At 39.5% G+C, this 14,605-nt stretch overlaps 1 protein-coding gene across 1 annotated transcript in view; it reads right to left on the bottom strand.

Moving 5' to 3' along the window:
• Positions 1–206: 206 nt before the first annotated feature.
• COL1A2 (collagen type I alpha 2 chain) overlaps positions 207–14,605 on the bottom strand; it is a 40,670-nt gene continuing 26,271 nt past the window's right edge. The window contains exons 33-52 of the mRNA XM_065627146.1: positions 13,657–13,710; positions 13,054–13,107; positions 12,466–12,519; positions 12,304–12,357; positions 12,094–12,201; positions 11,070–11,123; positions 10,923–10,976; positions 9,847–10,008; positions 8,318–8,425; positions 7,868–7,975; positions 6,137–6,190; positions 5,929–6,036; positions 5,694–5,747; positions 5,253–5,360; positions 4,540–4,593; positions 4,299–4,406; positions 3,633–3,879; positions 3,038–3,228; positions 1,691–1,933; positions 207–1,124 (exon numbers count right to left, since the gene is read on the bottom strand). Coding sequence (XP_065483218.1) covers positions 978–1,124; positions 1,691–1,933; positions 3,038–3,228; positions 3,633–3,879; positions 4,299–4,406; positions 4,540–4,593; positions 5,253–5,360; positions 5,694–5,747; positions 5,929–6,036; positions 6,137–6,190; positions 7,868–7,975; positions 8,318–8,425; positions 9,847–10,008; positions 10,923–10,976; positions 11,070–11,123; positions 12,094–12,201; positions 12,304–12,357; positions 12,466–12,519; positions 13,054–13,107; positions 13,657–13,710 — 2,124 coding nt within the window. The 3' untranslated portion in view covers positions 207–977. The remainder of the gene's footprint in view (positions 1,125–1,690; positions 1,934–3,037; positions 3,229–3,632; positions 3,880–4,298; positions 4,407–4,539; positions 4,594–5,252; positions 5,361–5,693; positions 5,748–5,928; positions 6,037–6,136; positions 6,191–7,867; positions 7,976–8,317; positions 8,426–9,846; positions 10,009–10,922; positions 10,977–11,069; positions 11,124–12,093; positions 12,202–12,303; positions 12,358–12,465; positions 12,520–13,053; positions 13,108–13,656; positions 13,711–14,605) is intronic.

Here is a 14,605-nt window from a genome sequence, read left to right as displayed (position 1 = left end):
AAAAGGCGGTGTTGAAATGATGAATCAAATAGACAATCATACCTATAAGACAGTTGTAGGCAGACTTCAAATGCTCTAAGAAAATGTTTTACAGCAATGGGCTAAGATAGTTGCAGTAATGCAAACGTATTGTAAATTCTGGGTATGAATATCTGCCAAGGCATCTAAGCAAGCAACTTAACTCATTAAATAGCTTCTTTTGGAACACTGGACATGCTTTATTTCATTTTTTTTTTTCACAATTTATTTAAACATCTCACATATACAAAATACATTTTCTTTCTTTTTTAGAGAAATGCTTTTTTTTTTTTTTACCCATTGTAGAAGATGGAAATGAGATTTGAAAGCAGGAGCACCTGATTTTGGAGGAAGAGAACAAAGATGAGGAAAATTGATCCACATGCTTAAGCTGCGGGTGAGACAGGACATTCTAAGTTTTGAGACAGACTTCAAAGAAACAGAGAAGTGATACTTTAAATGCTACTAGCACCATCAAAGTTCAAGTATTGGAAATATACTCTGTAATAATGCGATTAGCACCACTGTATTTGAGTGGAACTGAAAGTACCTCAGATCATACGGAGAAGTACCTACAAAAGATGTGGATCACACTTGATTTAGTGTATGAGGTAGTTTAAACCTTTGTAAGTCGTGGTTTTAAACTTCCTCTGTGGAAGATATTCAAAGGCCACAAGTGGTGCAAACTTTCATGACTTTTTATTTTGTTTATTTTTTTTTTTTTCTTTACAAAGGTTGACATTTCCCAAAGCAAGGTGTTAAATCCTGAAAGACTTCCAAGTCCTTTTGGGGCTGTATTAAATTTCATTGCACAATGCTCCAATCAATTCTTCTCCTTCTCTTTCGCCCAGAGTTTAAGCAAGTAGATGAACAGAAGAAATGGAAGGAGTCAGCTTTCATTATAAAAAGAAATGACAAGAGAATAATTTGGGAGAGGCTTTAAGTTAATTTTAGTTCATTCATTTGAAACAGACTGGGCCAACGTCCACACCAAATTCTTGGTCAACGCCGCCAATATCCAAAGGTGCAATGTCAAGGATGGGCAAGCGAGATGGCTTATTTGTTCTGTATTCAATAATTGTTTTGCCCCATTTATTGTTCTTTCTCTGCAAGAGAAGATTCATTACAATTGTTATTGCATTGTTCATAGTACTGAGAACTGTTTCACCTGAATGGATAAATTCTAGTTTTGCTGCCATTGTTTGCAAATCGGATACCCGTATCCAATTATTTAGATCTCTGATACAGAGAAAATATTTACTTTAATCTTCTGAAGTCATACGTGTGATGCTCTACATAAACTACCATATTATTCACACTGATGTTAAATCCTCAGAGAACCCTGCCTGAGTTTTTCAGGACTTAAAGATCCTGCCCTTCCTACAGCTTGTGCACAGTTTTCTCATCAGTCTTCAGCTTACACAGGATCTGGGTCTGGTCCCTCTGAAAAGCTTTTCCTTTTTTTTGCCACACTGCACAACAGAAGGTGGCTTTGTTTGTACCCCACTCTTTCCCACTTGTTAAAGATCTGGCATAGTTGGTTTTGTAAGCTATTTATCTTCATTGCATAAAATTTTGCTGGTCTGACTGAGAATCTAATTCTGAAACTCTGTTCCTCATCATGTGCTTAAGCATGGGCAATCACGGTGCGCATGGTTTCTGCGTTACTTACAGAGCAGCCATCCTCGAGAACACTGAAAGTGAATCTGCTGTTGCCTTCAGCTCGTAGCTCAACATCGTTGGATCCCTGCAGTATAACAGCCTTTTTAAGATTGCCGGTTTCCTCATCCATGTAGGCAATGCTGTTCTTGCAGTGGTAGGTGATGTTCTGAGAGGCATGGTTGGCCAGCAGACGCATGAAGGCAAGTTGGGTGGCCATATCCTTTGAGGTGACTCCTTCATCATTGTATTCAAACTGGAAAACAGAAAGGAACCCTATCAGTTGTATTGCTGGGGAAAGGTGGACGTTTGTAATGGAAGTATGTGATATTTTTTCTAGGAACATGAGAAAAAATAATCACATAAGTCTGCACTCACTTGTCTATTGCAACTAAAGAGCATTAAATAAAACTAGTAGCAGGTAGGTTGAAAACCAGACATGAGTGGATGTAGTTAATCAAATTGTAGAACTTGGTTCCAAGATGGGGTGTTAACAGTTTATGTGGATTCTAAGACAAGATCACACAGGTTCAAGGAAATCTATTGTTTCCACAGATAGACAGAAACAATGCCTGTCTCAAGAAAACCCCAAAATCTTTTTCTGGTTTAATAGAATAGTGTCTGTGGACGTTACAAATGTTTACTTCATTCTTATATTCTTTTACAGGATCTGCTTTTAGACACTGTAAAAAAAAGGACCCTAGACTACCCTGGACCCTTGTTCCGAGCCAGTGAGGTCAGTCTTATGTTCTTATACTATAGATCTTGGACACTGTGATTTCATCAAAACATCAACTCAATTTCATTTAAGAATTATGTAATTGCATCTCCTTAGCTGTACAAAAGCTATTTATTTGCAATTTGCTAGTACAGTGTCTAACATGCAAGTACGTTCATTTCTTATTTCTAATTACGCTGGCAATTCTGAACATTACGGTGGCAAACACTCAGGATCTCTGGTGTGTAATATAAATATCTTTCCAGGAACAGTGTCATATGTAAAAAATCTCAGTTAAAACAAGAAGCAAAGATATTTTTCTTACTTTTTCAGACAGTTTCTGGGCTGTCTTTATACTAATATACCATATTACAGTCCAGACTTCCCTTGGCAATAGCCATTAGTCACATGGAATTGATCGTTTGCAGTCACCAAGAAAAAATAGAACAATACTGAGAAATCCTTTTAGCAAATTGTGATCCAAACCAGAACCGGAGCTCTGCTCCCTTGAGATAAAAGGTAGTTCCCTTTTTCATATTTCTCCTCTAGGAGAGTTTATGTGTTTGCTTGCTGAGAGCCTGTGAATTGGGAATTCTTCAGACAGCACTGTAGGAAATAATCAGCCTTCCATAAATCACTTACCTGGCTGCCACCGTTGATAGTTTCACCAAACCACATGTGCTTCTTGTCCTTGGGATTCTTGTTGACATACCAGTTCTTAGTGGGAATATTGTCAGGGTTGGCATGGATGCAAGTCTCACCAGTGGCAAAGTCACAGTATGCTCTAATAGCATCCGCAGAGCAGCCTTGGTTAGGGTCAATCCAGTAGAAGCCTGCGATTGAGGACAGAAATGCGAACAATAGTTCACTCAGCCTAACATTTGCGTTCAGTTTATATTCACTTATTTGATACAGGAACTCAGAGGTCATAAATATCACAACTAGGTACAACACTAAGATGATAACTGGGATATGTATTTTAGATTGTTAATGTATAAGGAATGATATCTGAAAGATGAGTTAAATATTTTTGTATTATTTTGAAAAATTATTGCGATAATTTTGCAAGAATGGCTATAAAGAGCTTTTCAGAATGTCCTTACATCTATTTTCAGTGGAGGCAGAGACAACTTAATTGGTCGTTTAGTATTTTCACTGGGTGGCCAAGGATACCATTCATCAAAGAAAGGGAACTGGTCCCTGAGCCAGAAAGGGCAAACATCTGGCACTAACATACCGCTGCTCCATTCTGGGTGGCTAAGTCTTAGGTCACGGCAGGTGCGAGCTGGGTTCTTTCTGGAGCCTTCTGGGGTCAGCAGGGTCTCAATTTGGTTGTTCAAAGTTTTCAGAGTGGCATCAACTTCATAATCCTTGGGTCTGAGAGAAGGTTGATCAGCCCGGTAGTATTCTGCATCATAGCCAACTTCGTATCCACCACCATTTGGACCAGGGGGACCAGGGGGACCAGGAGGACCAGGAGGACCCTAAAGTTTTTCAAAAGCAAAAGACAAGCAGCCTTCTATTAGAGATATGGTTCTCTCAACTAAAGGCTTCCACATATGCATAGTGCTACTTAACCCCTAGCACCCTGAGCTCTAGTCTGAGGCAGCACATATGGACCCACCCTGTGGTGACTACTATGGGCCTCAAGCAGTAGAAGATGCACAGTGTAGGACTACCACATCTTCTTTGTGTATTTGCTCTCTGGCCATAAGGAATGAACAAGGACTTCAGGTTTAGGCCTGTCAGGGGAATGTTTAATGCTAAATACCAACCGACATTTGGAATGATTTTTTTATTTAATAAATAAATATTTTCCTAAACTGCTAAAGTTTTGAAGTGATTGTCTTGTAACTGTGACATAAATATGTTTATTCAGTCAACAACAATAAGTTATACTCACAGCAGGGCCTTGGCTACCATGAGAGCCACGCGCACCAGCAGGACCAATAGGTCCAGGGAGACCATTGCGACCATCTTTACCAGGAGGACCAGAAGGACCAGGTGGACCCTAAAAGGGAACTCAAACAGTTTAATGACAGTAGAGAACACTACGAATAGAGATCTGTATAAACAGGAGTGTACGTATATATTGCACAAAAGGAATGGGAGAGTTATTTGCATATGCTCTTAAATTCACATACCCTTGGGCCAGCAGGGCCGATATTACCAGGAGGACCTTGATCACCGTGTTGGCCCTGTTGGGAAAGATACGTGCGTAGTCATTAAAAAGACGCAGTGGCACACATTTGTATTAGCATGATTCACGGGGGAGATATTTGGGCTCAGAGAATGAGAATCTAGGGCTAATGACATTTATTAGCAGAGTTGGGGCATAAAATGCTGGTTTTGGGGAGGGAGGAGAGAGAGCGTAAAGAGGCATTTAAGAGGATAACCTATAAAAGTCTCTATATTGTTTCTTCAGATTTTCAGAGAAGACTTTAAAACAAATGTCAGAATTCCTAAAGGGGATACCAGAATTTAAAAAGAAGAAAATCTACACATTACTTCTGTTACTCTTTAACACAAAGCTTTACAATTTATGGCCAAAATAAGAAATAATATTAAAACAAAGGCAGAGCTTTTTGAACTCTGTGCAGGCCAAATGCAGTCGAGTTTCAGGGCAACTAATGCTACTCACAGTTCTAAAGCCAACTATCAATGGCAATATAAAAATTTGTCATTTTGTCTGAAGACAGTTGAGTGTTAAAGAGAATCTCATGGCCTTTGAAAGATGATACAGAACGTAGTAAGTGGTATCAACCTGCTGGGTTGTGCATATGTAGTTGCACACTAGGGTGACCTTATTTCCTTTTTTTGCTCTTTATATTCAAAATACTGAAAACCATTTACTTACAGCAAGACCAGGAAGACCCTGCAATCCATTGTGTCCCTTCAAGCCAGGCAGACCTCTCGGACCCTTATCACCAGGCTGACCTTTCTCACCACGTGGACCTTGTGGGCCCTAGGAAGGGATGTAGGTGTACGAGAAATAAAATAGAAGGCTTCAAGTATGTACCACTGTCAAAGCAAGAATTAAGCATGAGCATTCTATTATGCCATAGGTTGCTCCTCACACCTCATGTTAACGTACCCAGGAAGAGTGTCAATCCCAAAAGCTTCAGGATTGCTCCCATATGAGAGAACACTCATCTTAATTCTAGGTCTATAAATATTTGCAGCTCCTTAAACACTACTTTTTGGGCCCATATCTTGAGCACAGTCACGAGTCCTTATTAATAAAGCATGTTTTCTCTTCTTGCATCAATGTGGTATTGTATTTAGAAATCAGACTTACAGCAAGACCTCTTGGACCAAAAGCACCAGCAGGACCCACAACACCAGCAGGACCCTGAAACAGGAATAGAAAAATGCTTGTCACTGCTGTATATTATACATAAGAAAAGTTCCATGCTCTGCAGAAAGGAAAGTAATTATCCGCATATTGTAGGGATTTGATGTATAATGTGTATATATGATGGACAAATGTTAGTGCTGTGTTAATAAAAAAAATTAAGGTCTTATCAACTTACAGGTTCACCACGGTTTCCAGGCTTTCCAGCAGGACCAACTTGGCCATGAGGACCAGGAGCACCCAGTGCACCACTGGGACCAGGGCTACCAGGAGCTCCACGCTCGCCCTGGGAACAAAGGAGTGGAAAGAGAGAGACAGTGTGTTACTACTGACTTACACATATTGGTATATTTCTTCCATGATTACAAAATAAAAGAATGAGTTACCTTGAAGCCAGGAGCACCATCACGGCCTGGAGGACCATCATTTCCAGGGTTGCCCTGTTAAAATACCATGAAAAAAGCATTAAATTCCATCAACTTGCATCTCATGTGGAACTGTATGTCAGTCTAATTGCTCACAATGAGAATAAGAAGACATTGAGATGGGACAGCATAAATTTTGACAATAAAAAACTCTTCCTTATAGATGCCACTCTCAAATCCCCTAAATATATTAAGTGTTCTCAGAAAAATAAGATGGCCTTTTAGGTCTTCGCAAGTTCAGTACAGAAGAAAATTACTGGATTTTGCTATATTTCTCTAAATGAAAAGGTCAATACAATAGTGGTCTTCATACAGTTGCACTCTTCTAAAAGTGAGACTTACTTGTTAGATGAAAAATGCCAGTGATGAGAAAAGGACTTCCACAGTAGTCAAGCTAAATTACTTTGTTGTGGTACTTCACAAGCTTAAATGACTTCATTTGTGAATGTTTATTTCACTTCCACTGTTTCACTGTGTACACTAGCAAAGCTTTTTTTTTCTCCAGAAAATTCTCGTGGAACAGAAATTTTATTTCTCTTTAAGAGTGCTAAAATAGAATTACTGTTCTCTGATCTCTTTGAAATCCTGTGAGTTTCAGGACTTGCAGGAGTCCTTTATTAACAATACTTCAGGTTATCAAATAAGTTTCCCTGATAAGGTCCAGAGAAAGCTTTATACAGTTATCCTTACAGGAGACAAGATAATATGTTAACACTTTAACTGTTCTTATAGTGTAAGTAATGTATAACCACTGCATGCATAACTTTCTTCAAGGTGATCTACTAACTTGGATGGGTAAGTTTATTTGCTGCTCTGTGAAGAACTGGGAGCAGGAACCTGTCCTCCAAGTAATGACCCATAAGGCAGAGGGAGTAGTTTGTTCCACTCCAGTGTTCCCATATTGCCCCTTCTGCAGAGGACTCAGGTCTTAACCTGCACTGATCTTTGCTGTTCAGCAGAACCTGCCCCACAGGCCTGAGTTTGTTCCACCATGTTTTTAGCCTACAAATATACTTTACATTTTATGATGACCGAATGCACATTGGGAAACATTATCTAGTTCAGCCACAATGTTGAAGTCTATCCATTTTGTTAGAGTTCCAAATAGTGTTGAGTGTTGCATACGTCCAGTAACTGAATTCCAACATTTTGTGTAATGTGCTTCATATGCCTTCTGAGTGGGCCTAAAGTTAAATAACACTTTGTCTCTAATGCCACAAATCATGAGATTCCCTCAAGCAAAAGTGGCTGCAATTTCTATACTTCCCTGAAAGATATGTATATTGCATCTAATATGATGCGTAGGAAAATTTGCTGATAACAAGCTTTCCTCATATATTCTTCTCTATAGCCAAAACCTTATCCCCTGGATGTCCTATTTTCCCAGCTCCAAAAATGAAGTAATCTTTTTCCCACTCTATCTTTCGCAGCAATTAAGTAAAAAGTCAAAAGATTCTGATAATGACTCCAGGATTTATTTCAGACACAACTTGTGCCTTGAAGAATCTGTCACCTATTTGGGAGTGGGAATCCATGTCTGTTAGAATCCTGCTATAATTTTCCCTGAAGACATCAGAAGGTTCAAGCTTCCTAGCAGAATAACCTCCAGTTGCATCTGCCTTTTCTGTCTATTTGTCTTTGGCTCAGAATAAAAGAAAAGCAATCCTGAAGAGGAAATAAGAAATAGCTTACATCACGACCAGCTTCGCCAGGAGCACCATTTGGACCAGGAGAACCCACAGGACCAGAGGGACCACGGGCACCAGGAGGACCAGCAACACCCAGAGGACCAGGTTCACCCTAAATACAGGAACAGTGATAACAAAATGTGACATTATAATACAACACAACCAGTCTTACAGAACTTTTGGCCTATATCTAAGAGAAATGTTTCTCTGCAATCAATTCTGGAAGTGAAACAGATCCAGGACACAAGAAACATATCTAATTATACTTGTTTGTCTGCAGCAAGCAATCATTTCTTCCACTGCTATAAGTGTGTGAGGTCCATATCCTCTGTTTGCAGCAGCAATGGAAACAGCAGATTCCATATCTTATTTTCCTTGGTTTCCCTTAAGAGGAGACCTAAACTTTTTTCTTTACATCTATCTGTTTAAATGAGTTAACTAGTCATGTACTCACTGTCGCTCCAGAGATGCCTGGAAGACCACGTTCTCCCCGAGAGCCGGGCAGTCCAAGGATACCAGGAGCACCAAGAATACCTTGAGGACCTGGGACACCAGGAGGACCCTATGACATGAAGAGAATATTATTTATATCAACAGAGAAAAATCAAATTTTTATGGCATTTCACATTTCTCATTTGATTTGCTCTACAACAGTGTAAACCGCTTTCCAAGGGTCTCAATGTGTGTTAATGCTAGATCCTAGAAATTGCAACCAAGCCATATGACTTTAAACTACAAAGCTAAATAACTGTAAGAATGTAAAGCTGGTTATACTCCCCTCACAACTGTTTTCCAGTGAAAATGCTGGTTAAAAACAACACCATACACATGTTCTTTCCCATCCCATTCAGTAACAGTGGGTGATGCATGAAAATTGGGGTATTCAGTACGGAGAGGATGATTGTGTGAGGGGATTCCACGGCAAAAAGACTGACCATCTGAGACTGATCCTGAGACAGCCTTAGAAGATCTCTTAGGTGGTATCTGACATCTCCAAACAACCCTTAGAGCTCTCTATTGACCACTCGAAAGGTAAACGTTGTCTAGTCAAGTGACTTTTCCATTTCCTTGAAATTTGAGCATACACATGGCGCTAAACTTGGCATAAGTAATCATCCTGACAGATTACCCAAAATCATTATCCTAATTTACGGTCAGGCCTACTAGTTCAATTACGTTTTTCACAATTGAAATTAAATTAGAAAATAAAAATTAGAAACTGTATTGCTTTATACTGGACATTAAAGGGCAAATTTTCAATTGTCACTTTAAAAATTTTAATGTAGATGTCTGACAATGACACTGAAGATTTCATTCTTAGCTGCGACTTCTGCACATCACAGAAGAAATGCGTGTAATTTTTTGAGAAAAACAGAGTATTATTTCACATAAATGCATACTTCCATAAGACAGAAAGGTGTCTGATTTTAAAAATGTCAGTAATTCTGGATGTGCAAGCTTAAAGGCACTCAACATTAATTAATTTATTTCCATAATTCTAAGCCACCCTGGGGCCAGACATCTTTAACCTTGTGATCCCCACAAATTCGTGTTTCTGACACAGAAATGAATAGATTGTTCTAAATGAATGTTCACATGTTCCTTCTTTTTCCATCTGTGATGCTCAATCTCAGAGCAGGAGACTCTGCTTCCCTTTCTCAGACTAAGTAGCAATTTCTTCTGCAGTTAGCCTTTTGCTTTCACGTGGGCTACTTGCAGAGAAAGATGCAATTCACCACAAGCAAAAAAAAAAAAAAAAAAAAAGAAAAACCCGACCCTGAGATCAGGTTCACTTTCTATGGCATGTTTGTCAAACATGTCTATGAACAATTTCTTGAGTCCCAGTGGAGCTTCTACTTCAAAGCTTTGCTAAATCTGAGGATAAAAGAGGAAAGCCCTTCACAAATGCCCAAAGTATCTTAGAAGCCATAACATTTACACGAAGAAAAACAATTTTAATGAGATATCATGCTCAGTACTTACAGCAGCACCAGCCTCTCCAGCTGGACCTTTCTCACCAGCGAAACCAGGTGGGCCAGCAATACCTTGTTCACCAGTACGGCCAACTGGACCAACATCACCACGTAGACCTCTAGCACCATCTTTACCAGCTGGGCCAGGAGGACCAGGGGGACCGCTGATGCCCTAGGATTGAGTATGAATATAATATCATTACAATATAGACCCATTTAGTGGGGAGAGCAGAGATAAGTTTCATTTTATAAACATTACAAAAATCGTGCTTTGCAATAAACAGGTTATCAGCTGTTCTGAAGCAGCAGCTTCTGTTGCTTTTGTTATCAGTAGATAGGTGTAATCAGTAGAACTATTGGACTGAGGTTTTTTTTACTCAGTGCAGGTGAAAGTGGCAAAATTTGGCAGGAAAATATTGATTTAGCTCTGAAGATATTAATATAACTACAAAATCTATCAGAAAAACCTCTTCAAATTCAACAGGACTATTTGGTTTGGATACTGGGATTTAAAATATATTAAAATGTAGGGTACCTAATGAAAGAAGTGCCTTTTAGTAAAGGTCAGAAACACCTTTGAGAAGAAAACTACAAATGTTAATTTGAAATGAGAATTTTTGGCTGAAAAATAAAGATATAAGGATTCACATTCCTAAAAACAAGAGGCTGCCCTACTTGAGACAGGAGCTGAAACTGCAGATACTTTAGAAAGCATGGACAGACCTTAACATTCTTTTTCAAATAGGACATGACTTCCTTATTGCACTCAAAATCAATGACTATGCAGTTACTCGCTGTGAACAAAAGCAAAAGAAACACAGATTTTTACAAATGGTTGGGCACCTCAAGATGCAGAGGGATGCTTGGAGAATTATATAAAAAAATCCCCAACCAAACAAAAACTAAATGCATAACTCCCACTCTGGGAGTTTAAACAGTTCAGAGACTTCTTATCTCATCCAGTCCTCTAAGGATCAAAGGTGATTTCAGTGCAGATTAGTGTCCATGTAACATAAATGAGGATTATCTCTAACCAGTGCAACTTCTGATTTATCTCCCATTAGAACTTCTTCACAAGTTACTTACAGCAGGGCCAGGAGGACCAACTCTTCCAGCAGCACCAGGGAAACCAGTCATGCCCTAAAAATAAAAGTGAAAAAGAAGAGTTGGTTTAAAGGAAACAATGACTTCATGAAAAGCAACAATGTCAGTGCCAAGAGCCTGAAGACTTACAGGAGGACCAGCATCACCACGAGGGCCAGCAGGACCAGCAGCACCAGCAGGACCCTATGTATGAAGGATTGAAAAAGACAGATGAATCAAGCAAACACAGTTTATGTTCCCTATCTAGAATAAGGGCTCCATCTCACTCTCATTGAAATTAAGGGAAATTTGGCTTTTTAAACAGGAGCAGGACTGGGCCCAAAACCACAATTCCTGTCCTGATGCTAGGGTAGTAAATTCTCACAGACATTTAAAATCAGTATTGTAAGGACTGAGAAGAGTTGCATAAGGCATTCATAATTCAAATGAATTTGCCTTGCAACTATTACGTGCATCTAAGAAAATCTGGAAGCCAAAATGTGAAAGAGACAGTAAAGCAAAGAACAGCAAGTCCTCTGTTTGCACTGTATGACTAGTAACAGCCATATAGTGCAAGAATCTGGTGTTGCTCTATTAGAATGATACAGTAGGAACCCCAAGCCATGTTATCTTGCATTACTTTACAGTACTTGAAATACCAGGGCATGACTTTCTATATAATTTCAACCAGTTTCCCAGTAATGCGCTGCATGTGTGTGAAGTAGAATATACCTTTGGGCCAGAAAGGTGTTAGCACATGAAGTGCCTGTGTGCAAGTGGGTGCACAGAAAAATTTGCACATTTGCTTTTGGATGACTGGGTCTGAAAGTGAGACTGTGACAGCACATCCTGTCTTTGAGAGGAAGATACCATCATTCTCAGCTCAGAACTTACCCACAATCACGCCCTGAATAGTCCAAGATATACTGATTTTGCTGATCTTCAGGGCAAGTTGATTTTTTTTTCTCTTCATTTCAGTTCCAGACTTACAATCTGAGCCCACATAAATAGATTGACAAAGTTTATATAATGTGTGAATACCAGTATGGTGACCTTCCTCACAGCCTAGTTTGAAGTTTTGTTTCTTTTTTAAATTATCTTTTCAAAATTCGAGGCCTTCAGGCTAGCATATTGCTTGCATAGCACAGTTAAGAACCAGACATGGTGCACTTACTGGTGGTCCAGAAGCACCAATTGGGCCAATAGCACCTGTTGGTCCACTTTCACCCTTAGGTCCCTTAGGCCCACGCTCGCCTTTAGCACCAGGCTGACCAGCTGCACCCTATGGGCAGAAAAACACACAGAACAAGGAGTTGGAAAAGCATGCAAAGGAAATACAGCAATGGTGTGGCATCCAGAGGAGGACAGCACAAACAATACTCACAGGAGGTCCAGCAAATCCACTAGGACCTACGGGACCAGGCTCACCGCGTTCACCCTAAAGACAGGACAAGGAAGAGAGGACTAGTTGGAATGGGCTTTAAAAGGGCATTTTTCTCAATATCACGTCTTTGACACAGGAACAGTGGTAGGAATTGCTACTTACAGGGATACCACGGGCACCAGCAGGACCAGCGGGACCAGCAGGACCTCCTTCACCCTAAAACAGATTTCCACAACGTTATGACATCACTGCAGTCAGAACAGGGGTGATCTTGTGGTACAGACACATTTGGCAATGCTACTGAAAATGCTTCTGTTTTCACTCACCCTGTATTTATAATTTCTAACGATACTCAGACAGGACAAAGAATCATTCTGAGCTAATGTGTGGTTGTTCATCACCATATCAAAACCTCTTCTCACAGTGTGAGGAGGATTGTGAGATTAGCCTCAAACGGGAAGAATTCAGACAAAGCCTCCATCAGAATCTCCTCCCCATATAACCCACTGCCATGCAGATGTGCATCCCTTTCCTGCCCTTTTAGGAAAAGGTTTGGGCTGCTGTGGAAAACTTCACTGAATAGTTCTACAGTCCCAATAACACTTGCGTCCCTAATCTGAAAAACTTGCAGAACTCGTGCACACTAGAAAGATGGAACTGTTTTTTACAGAACTCTTTGTCTTAAATATTAATGCGTGGGTAAACTGCATAAACAAACATGACACTTTTTCACTCAAAGACTAGACTTACCCGGTCACCAGCACCACCAGCGGGGCCAGGAGCACCAATAGCACCAGGGAGACCCTATAGGTCAAGAGACAGGACGTCATTTCTAGCAAAATGTAACCAGGAGTGACTACTACTAATATTTTTTCTCTTTCCTCCCAGAGACAGATGTGTGACTTTCTTCCAGCTGTTTTCAATATAAAGGACACATGATTTTATAAAACAAAATCTATTCAGCTGTTTTCCTTCCAAAGTATAAAGCCTAGGACCAAACAGCCAAAACCTCAAATTAATGACAATTTTGTGTGGCTTTGCAGGCTGCCTTTAGAATTAGCTGTCTGGGCTGAGCCCATAGAGTTAAACAGGATAATGTCACACTGAATAACTGTCTATAACATACAAGGCTCTCCACTGATGTAGTTTCTCTGCTTATGTGCATGAGAAGTTATCACTTTTCTCTCCCCCCAGATTCAAACATCCCTGGACAAAGGGCAAAAAAATCATATTGATTTGTATCAAAAATGAGCAGGTATAAGAGAAAATGCAATGCAGCGAGAGATATAAGTCCTGGAGATCCTTTTCAGTGTAGCAAGGTGAACTCAAGTAGAACCAAAAGATTAAACTTACACGAGCACCATCTCTTCCCGTTGCACCAGCATCACCTCTCAGACCTGGGGGACCCTAGAATACACACAGGGGAAGAAAAAGGCATTATTTTACATATATATGTATGTATATATCTCTCTCTATATATTCAAACGATGAATGTAAATCCCCCCTCAAAATCCCTGTGCTCTTGGTCAAGAAATAACCACATGTAAAAATTATTTTGGGTATTCATGTTTTACTTTCTATTTGAAACAGGAAAAGAACTATTAAAAACAATTATGTCACAGGAGTGGTCATATAAAACGACATATGTTTTGTATAACAAAAAGTTACATCCAGGCCATCACTAGTGTTAAGAAATCAGACCTGCACTCTACTCCATCTCCTTTTTTAATATATCCTATTCTTCTGCATTAATCTGCATGTCAGTACATAGTGTTTTATAAAAAGTTGCAAACAGTTTTCATCTTAATTTCCTTACAATTCCATTTATGCTAAATGACTATGGACTCTTTTTGGTCAAAACAAATAAAGCAGTTCTAGAAATTTCAGTTTACAGTTTAAATAATGAACAGAAGAGAATATGGAATGAGATGTACATAAAAAGACAAAAATCGATTTATAGATAATTTTATGGATAAAGCAGAGGTAGCAACAGGACTTGCAAACAGACTTCACAGCTTCATGTAAAGGCTTACGCTGGCTAAAATGCTTTCTGGTTTTATAGACAGCTGATTTTTGTAACTGATTTACTTATATCATAGTCACTGCACCTGGAGTAGTCAAGGATTTGATCAGAGACTCAGTGCTTTGTGACCAGTAGGCACATTCCTACTATAAAGCCTGTACTCAAAGACAGCTTTAGTATTTCTGTGGTAAAGACACACTCATTGTTAACCAATCCTGCGAAGCAATAACTGCCACTTAAACTAACTCCAAATATTGAGCAAAGATCAAAATACAACCT

Source organism: Caloenas nicobarica, chromosome 2 (genome assembly GCF_036013445.1).
Source record: "Caloenas nicobarica isolate bCalNic1 chromosome 2, bCalNic1.hap1, whole genome shotgun sequence".
Lineage (NCBI taxonomy): Eukaryota > Metazoa > Chordata > Aves > Columbiformes > Columbidae > Caloenas > Caloenas nicobarica.
This window is presented reverse-complemented; position numbering and strand designations above follow the sequence as displayed.